This window comes from Poecilia mexicana, unplaced genomic scaffold, assembly GCF_051168715.1.
Source record: "Poecilia mexicana isolate PSO_F unplaced genomic scaffold, ASM5116871v1 scaffold_23, whole genome shotgun sequence".
In the NCBI taxonomy this organism is placed as follows: domain Eukaryota; kingdom Metazoa; phylum Chordata; class Actinopteri; order Cyprinodontiformes; family Poeciliidae; genus Poecilia; species Poecilia mexicana.
The window spans coordinates 15,728,968-15,744,997 of record NW_028263392.1 but is presented as its reverse complement, the minus strand read 5'-3'; the positions used below and the strand labels follow the sequence as shown (position 1 = coordinate 15,744,997).

Sequence of the window (16,030 nt, the reverse complement as noted above, 5' to 3'; positions counted from 1 at the left end):
AGCGACAAAGTGCTTTTTGTTTTTTCACAGATAAATCATCACTGATGGTGTTTAAGCAGCACAGAGGTCATTCCCTCACACACACACACACACACACGCACGCACGCACGCACACACACACACACACACACTCACCAATGGTGGCGTGGTCCTGCAGCAGCAGCTCACAGCAGTAGGGGGCGCCGCCCACCATGGCAGAGTGGTAGAGCGGCGTCAGGCCTCTGCTGTCCTTGTAGTCCGGCGACGCGCCGAGGTCCAGAAGTGTCTGTGGAATCAAAGCACAGGGTCAGAGGTCGGGTCGGGTCGGGACCGGGTCGGGTCGGGACCGGGCAGGTGGACTCACCGTCAGGGCGGCGCTGTTCCTGCACAGAACGGCCCGGTGCAGAGCCGTGATGCCATCTCTGGTTCTGAAGTCCAGGTGGGCCCCGCCGCTGCGCAGAACCTTGATGAGCTCACAGCTGTCCTCCAGCTGGACAGCCAGGGTCAAAGGGCACTCTGGGGGAGCAGGGAGAGAGTCTGTTAGCAATCAGAACCGGGTCGACCCAACACCGACATAGATCGGACAGAAAAAAGCTGAGAATCCAGAGAATTTATGTTTTCTAACAAATTTCTAGATTTTGTTTCTGTTGAATAATCAAAATAAAATCATAAAATGACAAACAAAAACTGTACGGAAACTACTTTTTTCATATTTGCATATACATATGAATCAGAATGAAAAATTAAGAAACATTCAATTAAAATGTTAATCAACTAAAACCAAGTGGAAAGATTTCCGTTCTATTTAAAGCTTTATTTATAACGGGGCGGTGGACAGACGGTCCGGCTCACCTCCGCTGTCCGAGTCGTGGAAGTTCGGGTCCAGGCCTTTCTCCAACCATTTGGCCACTTTCTCTGCATTCTTCTGGTGAACATGTTCCATGAATCGCTTCAGATTGGCCTGAAACACAAAAACATTCGGTTTGAACAGTCACCATGGCAACAAACGCAGCCACAAGTCACTGTCCGGGCCGGTTGCTACCTTAGTGTGAAGCTTTGCCAGCTGTTTGTCATCAACGTAGCTCTGAGTGTAAACTCGTCTCTTATAGCGAAACTGAAACCGAAAGAGAGAGCGGATCATGAAACCAGAGTTAATTAACGGATCCTCGTTAAGCAGCAGAACCAGGGAACTGAACTGAGTTCTTTCCCCAGAGATTCACTGAACTGTCTGATGAAAAATTTCTGACATTTTAAATCTGAGAACAATCACAACGCTGCTTTCAAGCAGACGTTTGACCCCAGAAATTTCTTACACTCCTTAAACTTTCACTCATTTGGTCAAAATACAATAAACCTGGATTTATTTAATCAGTTTATCTGCTCGTTATCAGCAACTGACGGTTTAAGTCTTCATTTAAATTCTGATTAGCTGAATTATATTTGCATCTGTCGCTGCCTTTATTTCAGTGACTTATTGCATGAACAAGTTTCTTCACGTGACTTTAATTTTATATTTAAGGGAAAAGCTGGTGATGGTGAGTCTGGTTTACCTCCAGATACGGGATGGGAGTGATGTTGGGCAGAGGATACTCCTTCAGCAGGCGCTCCTCGTCCAGAAACTTTCCGGCTCGGCCGTTGAACGCCGGCTGGAAGAGACCATAGTTCAAAACATCCGACAGAGACTGTGTCAACGTCACCAGAACCCTCTGCTTACTGGTCCAAACTGGTAACTCTGGGTCCAACCGCAAACACTTCTGAGAGAGCCGGAGCCAGAGAAACAGACAGACAGGGGGGGACGGACAGAGAAAGAGACAGGACGGACACACAGACAGGTTTGTGTTGTGTTTCATGATCCACGCTTCGGTCCGCGCTGGCGCCCTGTGCGCGCGTTACCGTCTGCTGCAGGTCCGGGATCCCGATTCGGACCACGACGCTGTTTCCAGAGGGCGGGTCCTCCCCGTCGTCGTCCCTGGCGACAGCAGAGCCTGTTGGGTTGCCGTTAGTAACCGCCTGTTGCCGCGGGCGATCATGTTTGGTGTCAGCGGTCGGACTCAGAGGCATGTGGCTGGAGGTCGGAGGAAAAACTTTATTTATTTACAGTTTGAAATGAACATGTCACATGTTGACAAAAAAATTTAATGAAAAGGTATTTTAAAGACCAAACTGAATAAAAAATGAATAAATACCATAAATACAAAATAACAAAATCAGGTGAAATAAAAATTTTCCCAAATAAGTTTTTATTTCAATATAAAACAACAAAAACTGCAAATGTGTGTCTGTGTTTGCTGAATTTCTGGTTAAAATATGTTCGTTTTTCATTCAGTGGGTAGAAAATCTAGACATTTTACTCAAGTAGAAAGTCGTGTAGCACAAATATCCTAAAAATACAATTTCTCCAAAAAGTTACTCAAGTAAATGTAACTAATTACTGCCCAACTCTGACTAAACCATAACTAAACAATCAGACATCCTTCTACATGTTTAAACACAAATCAGGCAGTTTGTAAATGTAAATTCAATAATAAATACAAATATATCTATTAGAAATGAAAAAGTGATCTACTGACTCAATATATATTTAGTTTTTTTTAAAGTGACAGCTGATTTACTCTTTGTTCCATAAAACAGAAATACAACTTTCCATTTGTTTACTTCTGACTTTGAGATTTAAAAAAAAAATCCAATCATCTCAAATTATAAATACAAAATATTTTTAGTAGTCTACCAAATTGTGAAATTTCATTAATTTAAAAATAACTGGCCTAATATTAAAATGTTTTATTTATTTCATCAACAAGGTTAAAAGAATCCCTGCTGTGAAGCCGTTCTGATTCCAACATAAATTAATGATGAGTCATGATAAAATAGTTTTATATTCAGTCTGTGGAGACAGACATGAGTCTGAAATCCTCCCACAGATAATTTACACCTCATCTGGTCCAAGGCGGCAGGAAACCTCCAGTCTGACCTCCGGACGTCGCATCACTTCCTGTTTTTCACACTCAACACAGACGAGCGGCGTTGCTTAAACCAACCAGAAACGTTTCAGTTTATACGAGTTTAAATAACATGACTAGGGCAGAAACAACTGATCGGATGAAATGATTAACTGATAACTGGAAGATACTGACTAAAAAATCCAATTTCTTGACAGAACACACTGAGAGCAATAAAAGTAACATAAAATATTAAAATTTTACATTTTTTACAAATTTTTGTTAATACCCAGAAAATATTAAAGTGTCAGTTTTAGCTTCGCCTGTTTCAATTTCTGTAACAAAAAAAAAAAAGATCTACTAAACAGTTTTTGATAGTTTGCCATCAAAAATTTGCTTCAAAACTAAAAATATGACTTTTTATTTAAATATTTAGTTTGGGAACTAAATATTTAGTCTGCTAGCTAAATCATTTTCTTCCAAACTAAATATTTAGCTTGGAAATGAAATGTTTTAAAAACAAAATAATTTGCTTCCAAATGTTCAGCTGATAGTTAAATTTTTACTCAAAACTATATATTTAGATTTCTAGCAAATATATTTAGTTTGAAAACTATTTAGCTTCCTAGCTAAATCAGTCCCTAAATATTTAGTGCTAAATATTCAACTTGCTAATTAAATATTTATCACTCAATGAAATATTTAACTTCAAACTAAATATGTAGCTGCATCATTAGCTTGCAAGCTAAATATTCAACTTGCTAACTAAATATTTAGCTTCAAAAATACACATTTAGCCTTCCAGCTACATAATTAGCTTCCAAACTAGCTAAATATTTAGTTTGAAAACTAAATTTTCACTAGCTAAGTCATTAGCCTCTACACAAAATATTTAACTTATTAGCTAAATATTTTGCTTGTTAATTAAAATTTAGTTTGAAACTGACATTTATAAGTGAATCAATAACATGATTTATGTTATTGCTGATGTTCATAAATGAGCTCCCATTGTTTTAAAATCATCTAACAGCCTGAATAACTTCAAAATTATTGCTGTTCATTTTTTACAGTGCATACAGCACTCCATAGCTTTCAGATGATCCTGATGAAATAAATGCTGAGTAAGGAACTCAGACTGATGCAGAAGTTGGAGCTACCCTTCAGCTACTTTGTAATTTGCTAATAAAAGCTAATTTGCTGCAGGTTTCTGTTGACGGCAGAGTCTGGAGCCGCTGCAGTCGATGATGCTCCAACGAAAACATCGTCCCGTCTTTTAATTATCGTTTTCTATTAATCTGCTGGTAATTGCTAGCTTGCGCGGCGCCGATGCCGACGGAGTCAGAAGTTTGTGTCGGGCTCCATCACAGCCGGGGATGAAAGCGAGGCAGACGGGGAGGCGAGGCGCGAGTTGTCATAGAAACTGGATTAGCAGGGAATCCTGTGCTAACCTCTCTGTCACCGTGTGTGTGTGTGTGTGTGTGTGTGTTAAGAAAAAAAGAAAAACTCATCTACATGCTCACTGTTGCCATGGCAACGCGGTTGAACAATTTCTCAGTACCTGCTGACTCTCTCTCTTTCTCTCTGTCGACCCACTAAACTGCCTTCTTGTCACAGCAGGATCAGCCAGATGTGAACAAATTCATTAGCAGTTATCGATTTCCAATATTAGATCAATATCAAAGGTTCTTAACGATGTGAAGAAAGTTTTTAAGTCGTTTGTTTTGGTTGCATTTACCCAGAATGCCCTGTGATGTAGTCTACTTCCTGCTTTAAGTCGGAGTAAAAACTTTCAGCGCAACGACTCGTCCCAGTGAGGCAGCCATGTTTGCAGATGAAGGCCGTTAATGTTTCGTATCCAGGGACGTAGCAATAATTATGAGTGAAGGGGGACGTGACCCCTCACATCTGAAAAATATGTTTTGACCTTGCCACATTTACAGTAAAATATTACCACCCTCAGCACTATTTTTATTACTTTGTCAAATAATCCATTCCTGATACAACAGTAAAACTTCACTTCAGGTATTTTACCTTTCAGCACACGAATAACTTCATCAAATAAAGGGACAACTTAGGAAAAAACGACCAAAAACCGTTGGAAACATTTTGTGTCATTTACGTTGTGACAGAGTGCCGGCTGGCACAGATGTCACACCTTCTGCTATATTAGAGCCACCTACCTGAGACTGATGTGAGCGCATATATCTTTGTGAACAAAGAACAATATGTGTCCTGTAGCTCTGTGTCTGTGCTTGCAACTAACTGCGTCTCACCACCAGTCAGGCCTTTTTCATCCAATTATATCAAAATATGGCATCAAACTGTGTCAAACAAACCAAACCCTTTACAAAACCTGTTCCCATCCTCGCCTGTGGGGGCGCTGCATCAAGAACTATTGAAGGAAGCAACACAAAACCACTGAAGACGACACTGAGCGCAACCTCCTTCACAAAATGTAAACATCAGATTTGAGCAGTTTTACGATTTCTCATTTGTCTTTGGTAAAAAACTACGATCCATTTCTCCCTCTAGCACTGGACTAGTATGTTTGTTTTGGTTGTTTTTACCCAGAATGCCCCATGGTGTAGTTCACTTCCTTTTATTTCAGTTTTATCCCTTTAATAAATAACAAATCTGAAAACAAAGAATATTTTCTTAACTCATAACATCAAATGAAGAGAAATCCCTGCATCCAGTTTTCTTTAAACTCTGTGAGATTGACCTTCACCCGAAACGAAGCGGTCTCTTCTGGGTCGTTTATTTCCATGCCCCATTTCGTGAACTTCTTCCCAACATCCTCAGGAAACTGAGTCGTGCAGTTTAGGGATCAGAAGGCAGAGTTTTCATTTTCCTGTGATAAAATATCAGCCGGCTCCGAGACCCCAGCAGCTCTTTAACTCATAACGATGATTGAAATTTGCAATAAAAGCCAAATCCCCAAACACATTTCAAGATGATTTTCAAAGCCTGCAGAAATGAGGCGAGGGGAAACGAGCAGCTAACTGGAGTCACTAACGACCTCAACATCATTTCCTTCATCCCAAAGATGTCAATACTACACTGGTTTTACCTTAAAAATATAAAATTCTCAGCTTTTTAGAAAGTTTTTGTAAAACTAATTGACAAGTACTTGCAACTACTTGTAAAACTGTTTCTCCAAATGTCAGTTTCTGATTAAATTTGATAAAAACTAATGCTAAACTTCAAGAAACGCATTTCAGATATCAGAACAGATAAACTGGACGAATGAAAGGACAACAAAACAAGCAGGGAGGAACTACAATCAGATTACTTGGGATTAATCAATTATAAAAACCACCATGAGTTAATTTAGTAACCGATTAATCGTGAATTGAAGTATAAAGACTCAAAAAAAAAGCTAATTTTCTGAAAGAATGAAACATTCAGAGAAGTAAATAAGACAAAGCTGTGCAAAACATTTACATTTAAAATAAAAAAGAACATCTTTGTAACCCAGAGCTCTTGGAGTGATAGTTTTAGTTTCACCTGGATCAAATTCTGCAAAACAAAATATCATTTTTTTGCCATCCAATTATTGTTCAATTAATCCAGAAATAACCAACAGACCAGCAGAAAGGCCCGAGATTTTCACATGTTGATGTTTAAAGTATTTTCAGCTGCAGATGCAACAAATGATCAAGTGTTCACAAGATGTAAGTGGTTAAGCAGAATGTAGCAAACTTTTTTATGTGATTAATCGATTAATCATCAAAATAATTGATTGCTAAAATAATCCCTAGCTGCAGCTCTGTCTATATGCATGATGTTGTACATGTTGTTATTACACTGTGGGGAGAAAATCAGCTGAAATAAGTTGTTAAATTACCAAAAATAATGTAATTTATGTCCACAACTTTATAGCAATTCTTGGATATTAAGTTTACAAAAGTTTACAACCAATTCCTCCAATTTTAGCCTCTCTTTAAAATAGAATATGACATAAATTATGTTTTCCTCAAATATAAAAGTCTGCAGTTTCAGATATTCAATAGAAGGAATTTTTAATTTTGATCCTCATGATGCAAATTTGAGGTGACCATCAACTATTGGGAAAAAATGGAGATAAAAGCTTCTTGTTTTGCAAAATGTTTTGATTTTGCAATGAAAATATCCTTTCGAGTTTCTGCCATTTGATTGGCTGATTAACATTCGTGTAAATTAACAAAAATAATCAATCTATTGCTTATTCTAATGATTAATCGATTAATCGTATATAAAATTTTTCTTACATTCAAAAGATGTTCATCTAACCACTTAAACATTTTTATACAATGTTAGAAATGCATTAAAAGATGCAAGTAAATAATTAAAATCCTTTTTAAAATAAGAGAAACATTTTGTTGCCTAAAATGCAATGACAGCATTCCTTTAGTAAAAATAAACAAAGTGAAGCTAAAACACTGGAGAAGTTTTGGTTAAACGTATTTACAGACAGAAGTGTGTTTTTTAATTATCTTAAATTCAAAATGTATATATTGTTGTACAGATTTAGCATATGTTGACATTTTTCAGCAATTGGCCTTTTTTAAGTTTATACTCCAGTTAGCGATTAATCACGATTAATCGTTTCAGCAGAAAGTTTGTCCTTTCAGATATTCCATCTGTCGGTCCTGGTGTTCATTTCAGTTTCCCTACGATAAACACTGGAAGAGGAAGCCATTGTTCTGCTGCTTTTGTTCTGAAGTATCACAGAACCCGTGTTTATGTCCATTCTGTCCACCTCCAGCCTCGACAGTTCCCTCTTTAATCATTTCAGAGCTGAAGGGTTTGATTTTCAGCCTCCACTTCTCAAAGCGCTTCACATCCTCCAATCAGAGGCTGTGAATCATCTACTGGCATTTATAAAACCCTTCCTCCTCCTCCTCCTCGGATGCTTGACCGGACCTGCAGCGGTCCAGTCAGACATCACTGCAGCTCAGACAGATGATGGTTCAGGATCTTCCTTTTGTTTAGGCAGCAGCCCCCTGACTGCCCACTGTCCAACAGAAAGCATCTGTTTCCTCTTTCTGTTTATCTTCACCTGTTTTCACCGTGTTGAACTGAGTCACTGCTGACTCAAAACAAATCAACACAAACAGGTGAATAAAAACAAAAGCATCCAATGAAATCCAGCTTTTCACTGGCAGCTTCACCTGAAAGGAGCTTTGTGACGGCTGTTCAAACAGAGATCTGAGTCAGACTCCTGTTAGCCCAGAAAGGTGAGCCAACCGTTAATTCAGATTATGCTTCATCTGGTAGCATTTCCCTCAACTTTATGTATCCCTGTGTATCAGGAGCACCCAGAAAAACCTTAAAGCCTCCGGACGGAGAGCTGAAAATAAAAAGGAAATTAGATTTAAGATGGGAAATAACAGCCAGAATCTGTGATTAGCTAATCATCAATAGCCTCTAGGAAAACATCAGTAGTTATCTTAGAATAGCAACCGCCTCCGTAATGGCGCAGCATATTACTGTAGAAATCTTTCAAACGTGGAAACAAGCATAAAAGTTTGCTTGCTCACCATTCAGATCTTATGTGACTGCCATTTTTCAAAATGGCTGCCATCTCTGAGCCATTTAAAGCCATTATTGGCATAAAATGTTCATTTTCACTACTTGTATAAGGTTTGTATCAGTTAGCTGTAATATCTACTGCTTGTTTTAGTACAAACAGATATTCTCCATTACAACTTTGGCAGCCATTTTGAAAAATGGCCACCATGAAAAGAAGATCAAGAAAATATGTATAATATGTATAATTTTACAACAAACACATTCATCTAATTGCTTATGTTGGTGCAAACAGAAATTCTCCATTACGACCATAATGGCCGCCAGATAAAGGAAATAAGATCAAGATCATATTCAAATATGGCCGCCATCTTTGATTTTTCAATTTTTAAAAATATTTTAAAATGATCTAGAGTCAGCACACAAGTCCAGTTATTACAGCTGGAACCTTGCGATTAGGACTCAGACCTGAACCTTCACAGCCACATAAAGACGGTTACAAAGTAGGCCTTCTATCACATTAAAGATTTTCTGTTGCTGCATCAACCTTCCAGACCTCTCAGGTCTTCTGGTTCCGAGAACCAGAACCAAACATGGAGAAGCAGCATTCAGCTTCTATGCACCACAAATCTGGAACAAACTTCCAGAAAACTACAAAACTGCCAAAACAGTTTAAATCTAGTCTAAAACCCTGGTTAGAGCTGCCTTTGATTAGAGGTAACTAGAACATTTATCAACATATTTGCTGATGATTTTTGTGATGTCTTGACGAAATGTAACGTTTAATGCTTGTTTCTTGAACTGCCTTGTTGTTCAAATGTGCCCTACAAATAAACTTGACGCAAATAATTTTAAAAACGTGATGCAAATATTACTGCAACGGTAAAATCGAAATTAATGAGAGAAATTCTAGTATGTTTTGTTACATTTTTATAGATTTTTGTGGAAATTGTATTTGTAGCTTTTTGTTTTCAGGACTGAATGACGTAAATCTTCAGAGCCGCTGAATTTTATCCAACAGCAGCTGAAAGAGGAAGAAGCGCAGCTTTTCTGCTCCTGTTTCTTTTATTTTCTGCTCTCATTAGCTCTTCTATTCAAGCCCTTTCCTGCAGGCTTCAGACCCAGTCGATGGTTTCAGCGTTTTATGCAGAAGCTGCAGCTTCTTTCATCCTTACTGCTGCTGCTGTAACTGTGAATGGGTCCTCCAGGTACCGCTCAGTGGGAGCAGAAGCACAGTGGTTCTTTCCCTGCACTCATCTCTGCAGAGCGCTTCGTTACATAACATCTCCTCAGACCTTCACCGCTCCTTCGGGAGCGAGCGGATCCAGGAATTTTCAGAGCTTCAGATGGTTGTTCTGGGAATGAAAGGTGAAATTCTTTGTGGATTAGATCAGCGGGAGGCTCGGTCCTTAAATAACTCGGGGTCGCCATTGATCATTTCCAGCTTTTGTCCTGGGCAGAGCCGCTGTCCTCCCACACAGCCTGAACAATGCAGCAGCTACGCTCTACAGCTGGATGTGGCTCCGCGGAGCTGGGGGGATGTTTCAACTGTCTGTCACACAGTTTGGAGGAATAAAAGTCAAAAATATGATAGCAGATCACTTCCTTTTGTTTTATAATAATTCAAACCTCAAGTTCCTGTCCATCCTGCTGCCAAAATAACAAATTTGTCTTAAAATTGTACATATCAGCCAGAGGAATCCTCCAAATGTGGAAACAAGCATAAAAGTTACTAGTTTTCTAAATGGCTGCCTTTTAAAGCAACTATGGACATACAAGGCTACTTTCACAACTTTTCATGTTATGTCATCATATCTTTTTAACTTTGATCATCATATTCAGACATCTTTAAAGTAACAAGCATTTTACAGGCTGAGCAATAATCATCTCAACAGTTAGCATTAGCTAATATTCTTATGTGTTTAGCGTAAGCGTTCAGATTCTTGTTTAACAGATTATTGGTGAGTGAACCTGACTATTTGGTTAGCTGTGCCAACCACTAGTCATATCTACTGTTTATTTTAGTGCAAACAGATATTCTCCATTACAACCATAGCGACCAGTTTTATAAAAGACCACCAGAGAAAACGAGAACAAAATCGGTTAATCTTTCAAATGGAGAAACAAGCTTAAAAGTTAGCATTTTTTCCAAATGGCTGCCGTTTTTGAGCCCTTAAAAGAAATTATTAGCATAAAATTTTACCCATTTTAACAAATTTGATTAACTTAATGTCACATCATATATTTTTGTTTTTGGTCATCATATCCATACAACTTTAATATTATGTATCATCTTACAGGATAAGCAGTGGTCTTAATGGTTAGCATTAGCTTCTGCAATTTTTTTTAGCATTTTATTGGTTAGGTAAGGTAACTTTTTAGTTATCTGTGTCCACCACTAATAATATCTACTGCTTATTTTAATGCAAACAGATATTCTCCATTACAACCATTTTTTAAAAATGGCTGCTCATATCTTCTTCAGAGATTTCAGGCGTGGAAAAACCCTTAATTCATAAGCAACCTAATAAAACGTGTTATAAATAAGTTCCAGTAAGTTCAAGCTTTCCAAACCCAGAACTAAATAAGCGTCACTTGTCTTTGATCATTCTTTGCACACAATTCAACAAGACGTTGGTGTTTGATAAAAGAGAAATCCACCACCATCTGCTTTCACAGGGTCATAAAACATGACTGGGAGGGCTGACTGTTTCTGTACAGTAAGCGAACCCTTGTAAAGACATTTCCTCTAAGAAGTGTAAGGATTTCTGCCAAGAATAAATGTGAGAAGAAATGTCCCTCCACGTTGCTCTTGTATAATTCAGAGAGACAAAATGTTCCTCTTCAGTGTGAAGAGAGTCTGTGTTTCCAGCTGACAATCATCACAGTCTGGCAGTTTCACACGTCAAGCAATCAGAATAAAAAAATAGAAAAGAAACGGCTTCACATCCTCAAATGCAAATGATGGGTTTTACAGGCTCCAAGTGAACGAGACAAACCCCTTCAGTCTGTGAGCTGCAGCTACATTTTCCAGGAGAGTCTGCCTGGCATTAAAGAAACCTTATTGGGTGAAGACATTTCAACATGTGGAATATTCCCAATTTTTGACCTAATATGCTTCCTTGAAAAGGTTAGGAAAAGTCTATGGTCTGTACAAAACATGTCCATCACATTTTCTCCATAAGACAGTTCTTAAATAATGAGATTTTATTCTGCTCACTGTAGAATGAGTTGTTTTAGGGCCTCCTGTCACTTTAAATCCAATAATTTGCTGCTGCCCACGCCCACCAACTTAACATTTATACTCAGACTTGAAAATGGTTGCAAACTGATGTGTAATTATACAACCATACATCTTTGAAAAGCAGAAGTGGAGCCTTCTGAACAAACAACAAGAATGTAGCAAGTAGTTTCTGGATGGTAAGTCGACAACAAAACACTTCGTCTTTTCCAGCAGCCATTGTACAGTACACACAGTGATAAAACCAGCTGACTAAACGTACTGGAGATCAGCTGGGGTTGCTAGGTAATGGGCGGAACTCTGCTGGGGTTGCTAAGTAACGGACTGGGCTTTGCTGGGGTTGCCAGGCAACAGGGAAGCGCCTGCCGATTTGAAACATTAAATTCAAAAGGTTTTTGAAATGGCTCAATTCTCACGACACTAAAAAAACATCAATTTATTGTCAAAAATCTGCAATAACAGAAGTACAACATACAAAATGTGAATTCTGTCTAATACGTCCCCTTCAACATTGTTTTAGAGCATCATAATAATCGGGGTGTCGTTAAGATTGTTGAAGGGGGAAAATTGGTATGTGAACTAAGCGTCACTGATAAAAGTTTATACATTTAACTTTTGGTAGCTGTAGCAAAGATGTGGAAAAACAAACAAAAAAATATTTTACTCCAGAAACGTATTTCAAAGACTAACCTTTAACATTTGTACTCCAGAACCTCCTATTTCACTAAGACATAAATAGATGAAATACATTTTTCTTTGCTTCTTAAAATATGGAAAACATAAGAGAACTTGCCAATCTTGATCAATATTCCTCAGACAATAAATGGCTAGAAGATCATAGTTATTGGCACTAAAGCTCACCATAATTACAGGTACAGCAGCAATAATTTAAAACAGGAACATGACAAACAAAACCAGAACCCAAACATATTCCATCTGCATGCCTGCTGTAACAGAGCTTTCAAACGGGTGAATTATCTCCTCAGCATCTCATTAAGCTCTCTGGAGGCCTGCTAATGCATCAATTATTTGATAAGGGGGGCTGAAGCAGGTGAACATCAAAAACATGACAAACACCGCAGAGGAATGAGATCGGACACCACTGATCTGGAGCATACAGGAATCTCTCTCTGTGCGCTCCAATGCTGAGAAACGTCTAAGAGCTTTCTCCCATTACTGTCAGCAGGACACCAATACTTGTAGCACTGCTCATTTTTCTGCTCTAAATAAATGTAAAAGTTCAGTTTGGAGGATTTTCTTTTACTTTTAAATGTTCAATGTGAGTTTTTCAGATATAAAATATAATTTTATAGTTATTTTACTGATCTTTACCAGGAGTATTAGGTAGTTGCTGTAATATTTAATCAGTTTACCACAGAAACACTGCGAGTTAGCTGCTTTAAGTTGGTGAAGATGAAAGTTTTGTTGTAGTTTGAGCTATGAGGCATGTTTTACTCTGATAGGTTCATTTCAATGCCATTTATGACCTAAACGATCCCAGGATGCAGTCATACAGCTCTGGCATAGTTGCCGTTTTTATGCCACTGAAAAGGTTTTTCTATTCAGGTGTTTCAAGGTCAGTAACACCGTACCAAACTACGATGAGATGACTAATGCTGCAATTTTATGGCTTTAATAAGCCGGAATGTTTGAAGGCTACCACATTTATTTACAAGGACAAACAACTACACAATAGACTTGAGGGTGTCTAAATTTAACAATAAAAAGTTAAATGAAACTAAATTCAAACCAAAAACAAACAAAACAGAAGCTCTAGCTCAAAGAGAAGAGTCTACAGAAACAATTAATTACCAATTTGCGAGAAGGGCACATTTAACCTTAATTAAAAACCAAACAAACAAACAGTAATTGATGAGCTTCCATTTTAGAGCCTCTAGATACCCTGAATTTGGTCCTGTGGAGGAAATTCTTGGTCCATATTATTTGCAAAGGAGGTAAATCAGACTCTGTGCTTTTAATGTTGACTCTTGGACTTTTGAAATTTTGGTCCTCAATCAAACCAAATCTACAGGACTATCAGGTGTGAAAACATCCTCAATGACTTGAAGTTGGAAGTTCAATTATATATTTGCTGGATTGTTGTGGAAATAGTTTAGACTGCAGCTGGTTTGAGGCATTTAAAGCATGCTGAGGTGAGCTTAATCTTCATTAGTACAGACAGAATGTCTGCATTGCGTAGCATGACATTATGTAATCTTATTATTCAGTCATTGCAGTGACATTTGAGAAGCTCTTGTGGTAATTTTTCAGTAGCGGTGACTGCTTGACAAAGCTTCTGATCCAACTCTTAGTGCTACGATGTCACAAGAACAAAGAGATGCTGCTGATGCATAATTTACTTAAAGCTGCAAGTCTTCCTGCTCTACTGAAGCAAGATATGCAACAGTGTGATAAAAGTATGAAATTCAACCCAACAGTTTAAAGTTTCTTCTGTACCAACTTAATACCAGCTTTTAAAATAAAAAAAATCCTTTTAGGTCTTTTAGGAGAAATAATAAACAGATTCTTCAGAGCATGTAAGATGCACTCACCTATTGTCAGCAGTCCCATCAAACTTTTCCACAGGACTTTACCAATTTTCACTAATCTCTTCTGGCTTGTTGTGGGTCTCAGATTCTGCCAAGCGTTTCGTTTGGTTCTGGTCCAGTCTGATGATCCAGTTTTCCAGCCTCTATTGCCTCTTCTTTTTGTTTTAAGTGTGGGCGTCGGAGATCTTGAGTTGATGGAGTTAAAATTTCATGAGTACTTCTTTAATACTAGATGGAGTTCCTGTGGATGTTGTTGTTCCTCTTGGAGAATAAGGCTTCGGTAACCTTCAAGTGTTTTCTTCTGTATAATAGTTGAGAAGTAACAGGTCTCAGGGTTTCAGATTGTTTTCAGAGAGCTGCCCTGCCCATCCTGTAGAAAGGGAGGGAGAGTGGGAGGAAGAGCAGGAGGATGTGGGTGGGAAGTAATGGAGAGGAAAGAGAGGATATAGAGGAAGGGAGGAGAGGAAGAAGAATTGAAGGGTTAGAATATGAAGGGTCAGTTAAACTACTAAAAATCTGACTTAAAATGTCAAGTTTTCAAGCTGAGCAGAACTACTTCACGGAATCTTACAGTGGTGCAGGTTTACAATGGGTTTTACTGAAATGTTAGCGTATATATACACATAATTTTAATTATTAAAGCACCAAAGGGAGGTTATAAATTCCCATAAAGAGATGACATGGCCATACAGTGACAGATGAACAGTAAGAAACACAACAAAGAGGTATGACAGAAACAAAAGAATGAAGAAAGATTTAAAAATGGAACAATTTGTCTCTAAAGACTCAAAACTGCCAAAAGATAAACAATACAAAACATGAAAAGATCCAGAACAAAAGAGACACAATGGCAATCCAATCAAGAGATTCACACAAATTAACATAGATGGATGGTTGCTTCAAAGAGACAAATAACCACAGAACTACACCAAAACCTGCTAAAGGGATCAAGATTATATCCATACACAACAGGTTTGGCTTTGCCATTAAAACATATGGACACTTGAACAGATTAAAACATTTTTTCATTTACTTTTAGTTTTATAGATGGACTGTTGTATAGGTGGATGAATATTTGAAATAATTTGTGGCTTTCAAGTTAGATAGATTATTCATGTTTGGATGTAGATAAAATGCATGAATTTATTCATTATTGTGCTTAAACATTTACCTGCCAATGAGACTAGAGATTGAAATTAAGTAGCTGGCTATAATCTTATGTATTTACATGTAACTGTTCTTCAATATATATTGCCCCATTTTTAAAAGAAAACTTGAACTTGCTTGGATGAATGGTAAAAAGAAAATACATCCAAGTAGTACAAATACATGCAACATATTTCACAATGTCATTATTAATTAAAAAGCTGCTAAACATTGAAACTCTGGCTGCACAAAATTTTAAAACATTGTGATGAGTTCCATTGAAATATCTGCCTATTTTCTTCTTTCCTCTCCCTAATCCGTGCTTACATCACTCCATGACCTTCAGCATTTTGGGTAAAGTCATTTGTGTCTGATGTCTGTAACTGACTAAATATTATACTAGCATGAACAATGCTTATTTATAACATCTAGAACAGGGGTGCCCAAACGTTTTGAGAGCAAGATCTACTTTTTCTCTCACCAGCCACCTGAGATCTACCTCACGACACAAAGACATAAAAATTGCAAATTAAACTCTATTGACTAATTTTATATGCGAATATTCATCAGTTATAGCAGAAATAATAAAGTGACAGAAAGCCTAACGTAGTTTCTTCCTCAGTGAGATTCTGACACTGGGAGCAGCTTGCTGGTTTCTCAGTCAG

At 37.9% G+C, this 16,030-nt stretch overlaps 1 protein-coding gene across 1 annotated transcript in view; it reads right to left on the bottom strand.

Annotated features, from left to right (window-relative positions):
• Positions 1 to 14,585, bottom strand: part of shank3b (SH3 and multiple ankyrin repeat domains 3b) — a 35,524-nt gene extending 20,939 nt beyond the window's left edge. The window contains exons 1-7 of the mRNA XM_014986160.2: positions 14,223 to 14,585; positions 1,873 to 2,044; positions 1,530 to 1,733; positions 1,022 to 1,093; positions 832 to 940; positions 344 to 495; positions 136 to 265 (exon numbers count right to left, since the gene is read on the bottom strand). Of these exons, the coding sequence (XP_014841646.2) occupies positions 136 to 265; positions 344 to 495; positions 832 to 940; positions 1,022 to 1,093; positions 1,530 to 1,733; positions 1,873 to 2,040 (835 nt within the window). The 5' untranslated portion in view covers positions 2,041 to 2,044; positions 14,223 to 14,585. The remainder of the gene's footprint in view (positions 1 to 135; positions 266 to 343; positions 496 to 831; positions 941 to 1,021; positions 1,094 to 1,529; positions 1,734 to 1,872; positions 2,045 to 14,222) is intronic.
• Between the last annotated feature and the right edge of the window lie 1,445 nt (positions 14,586 to 16,030).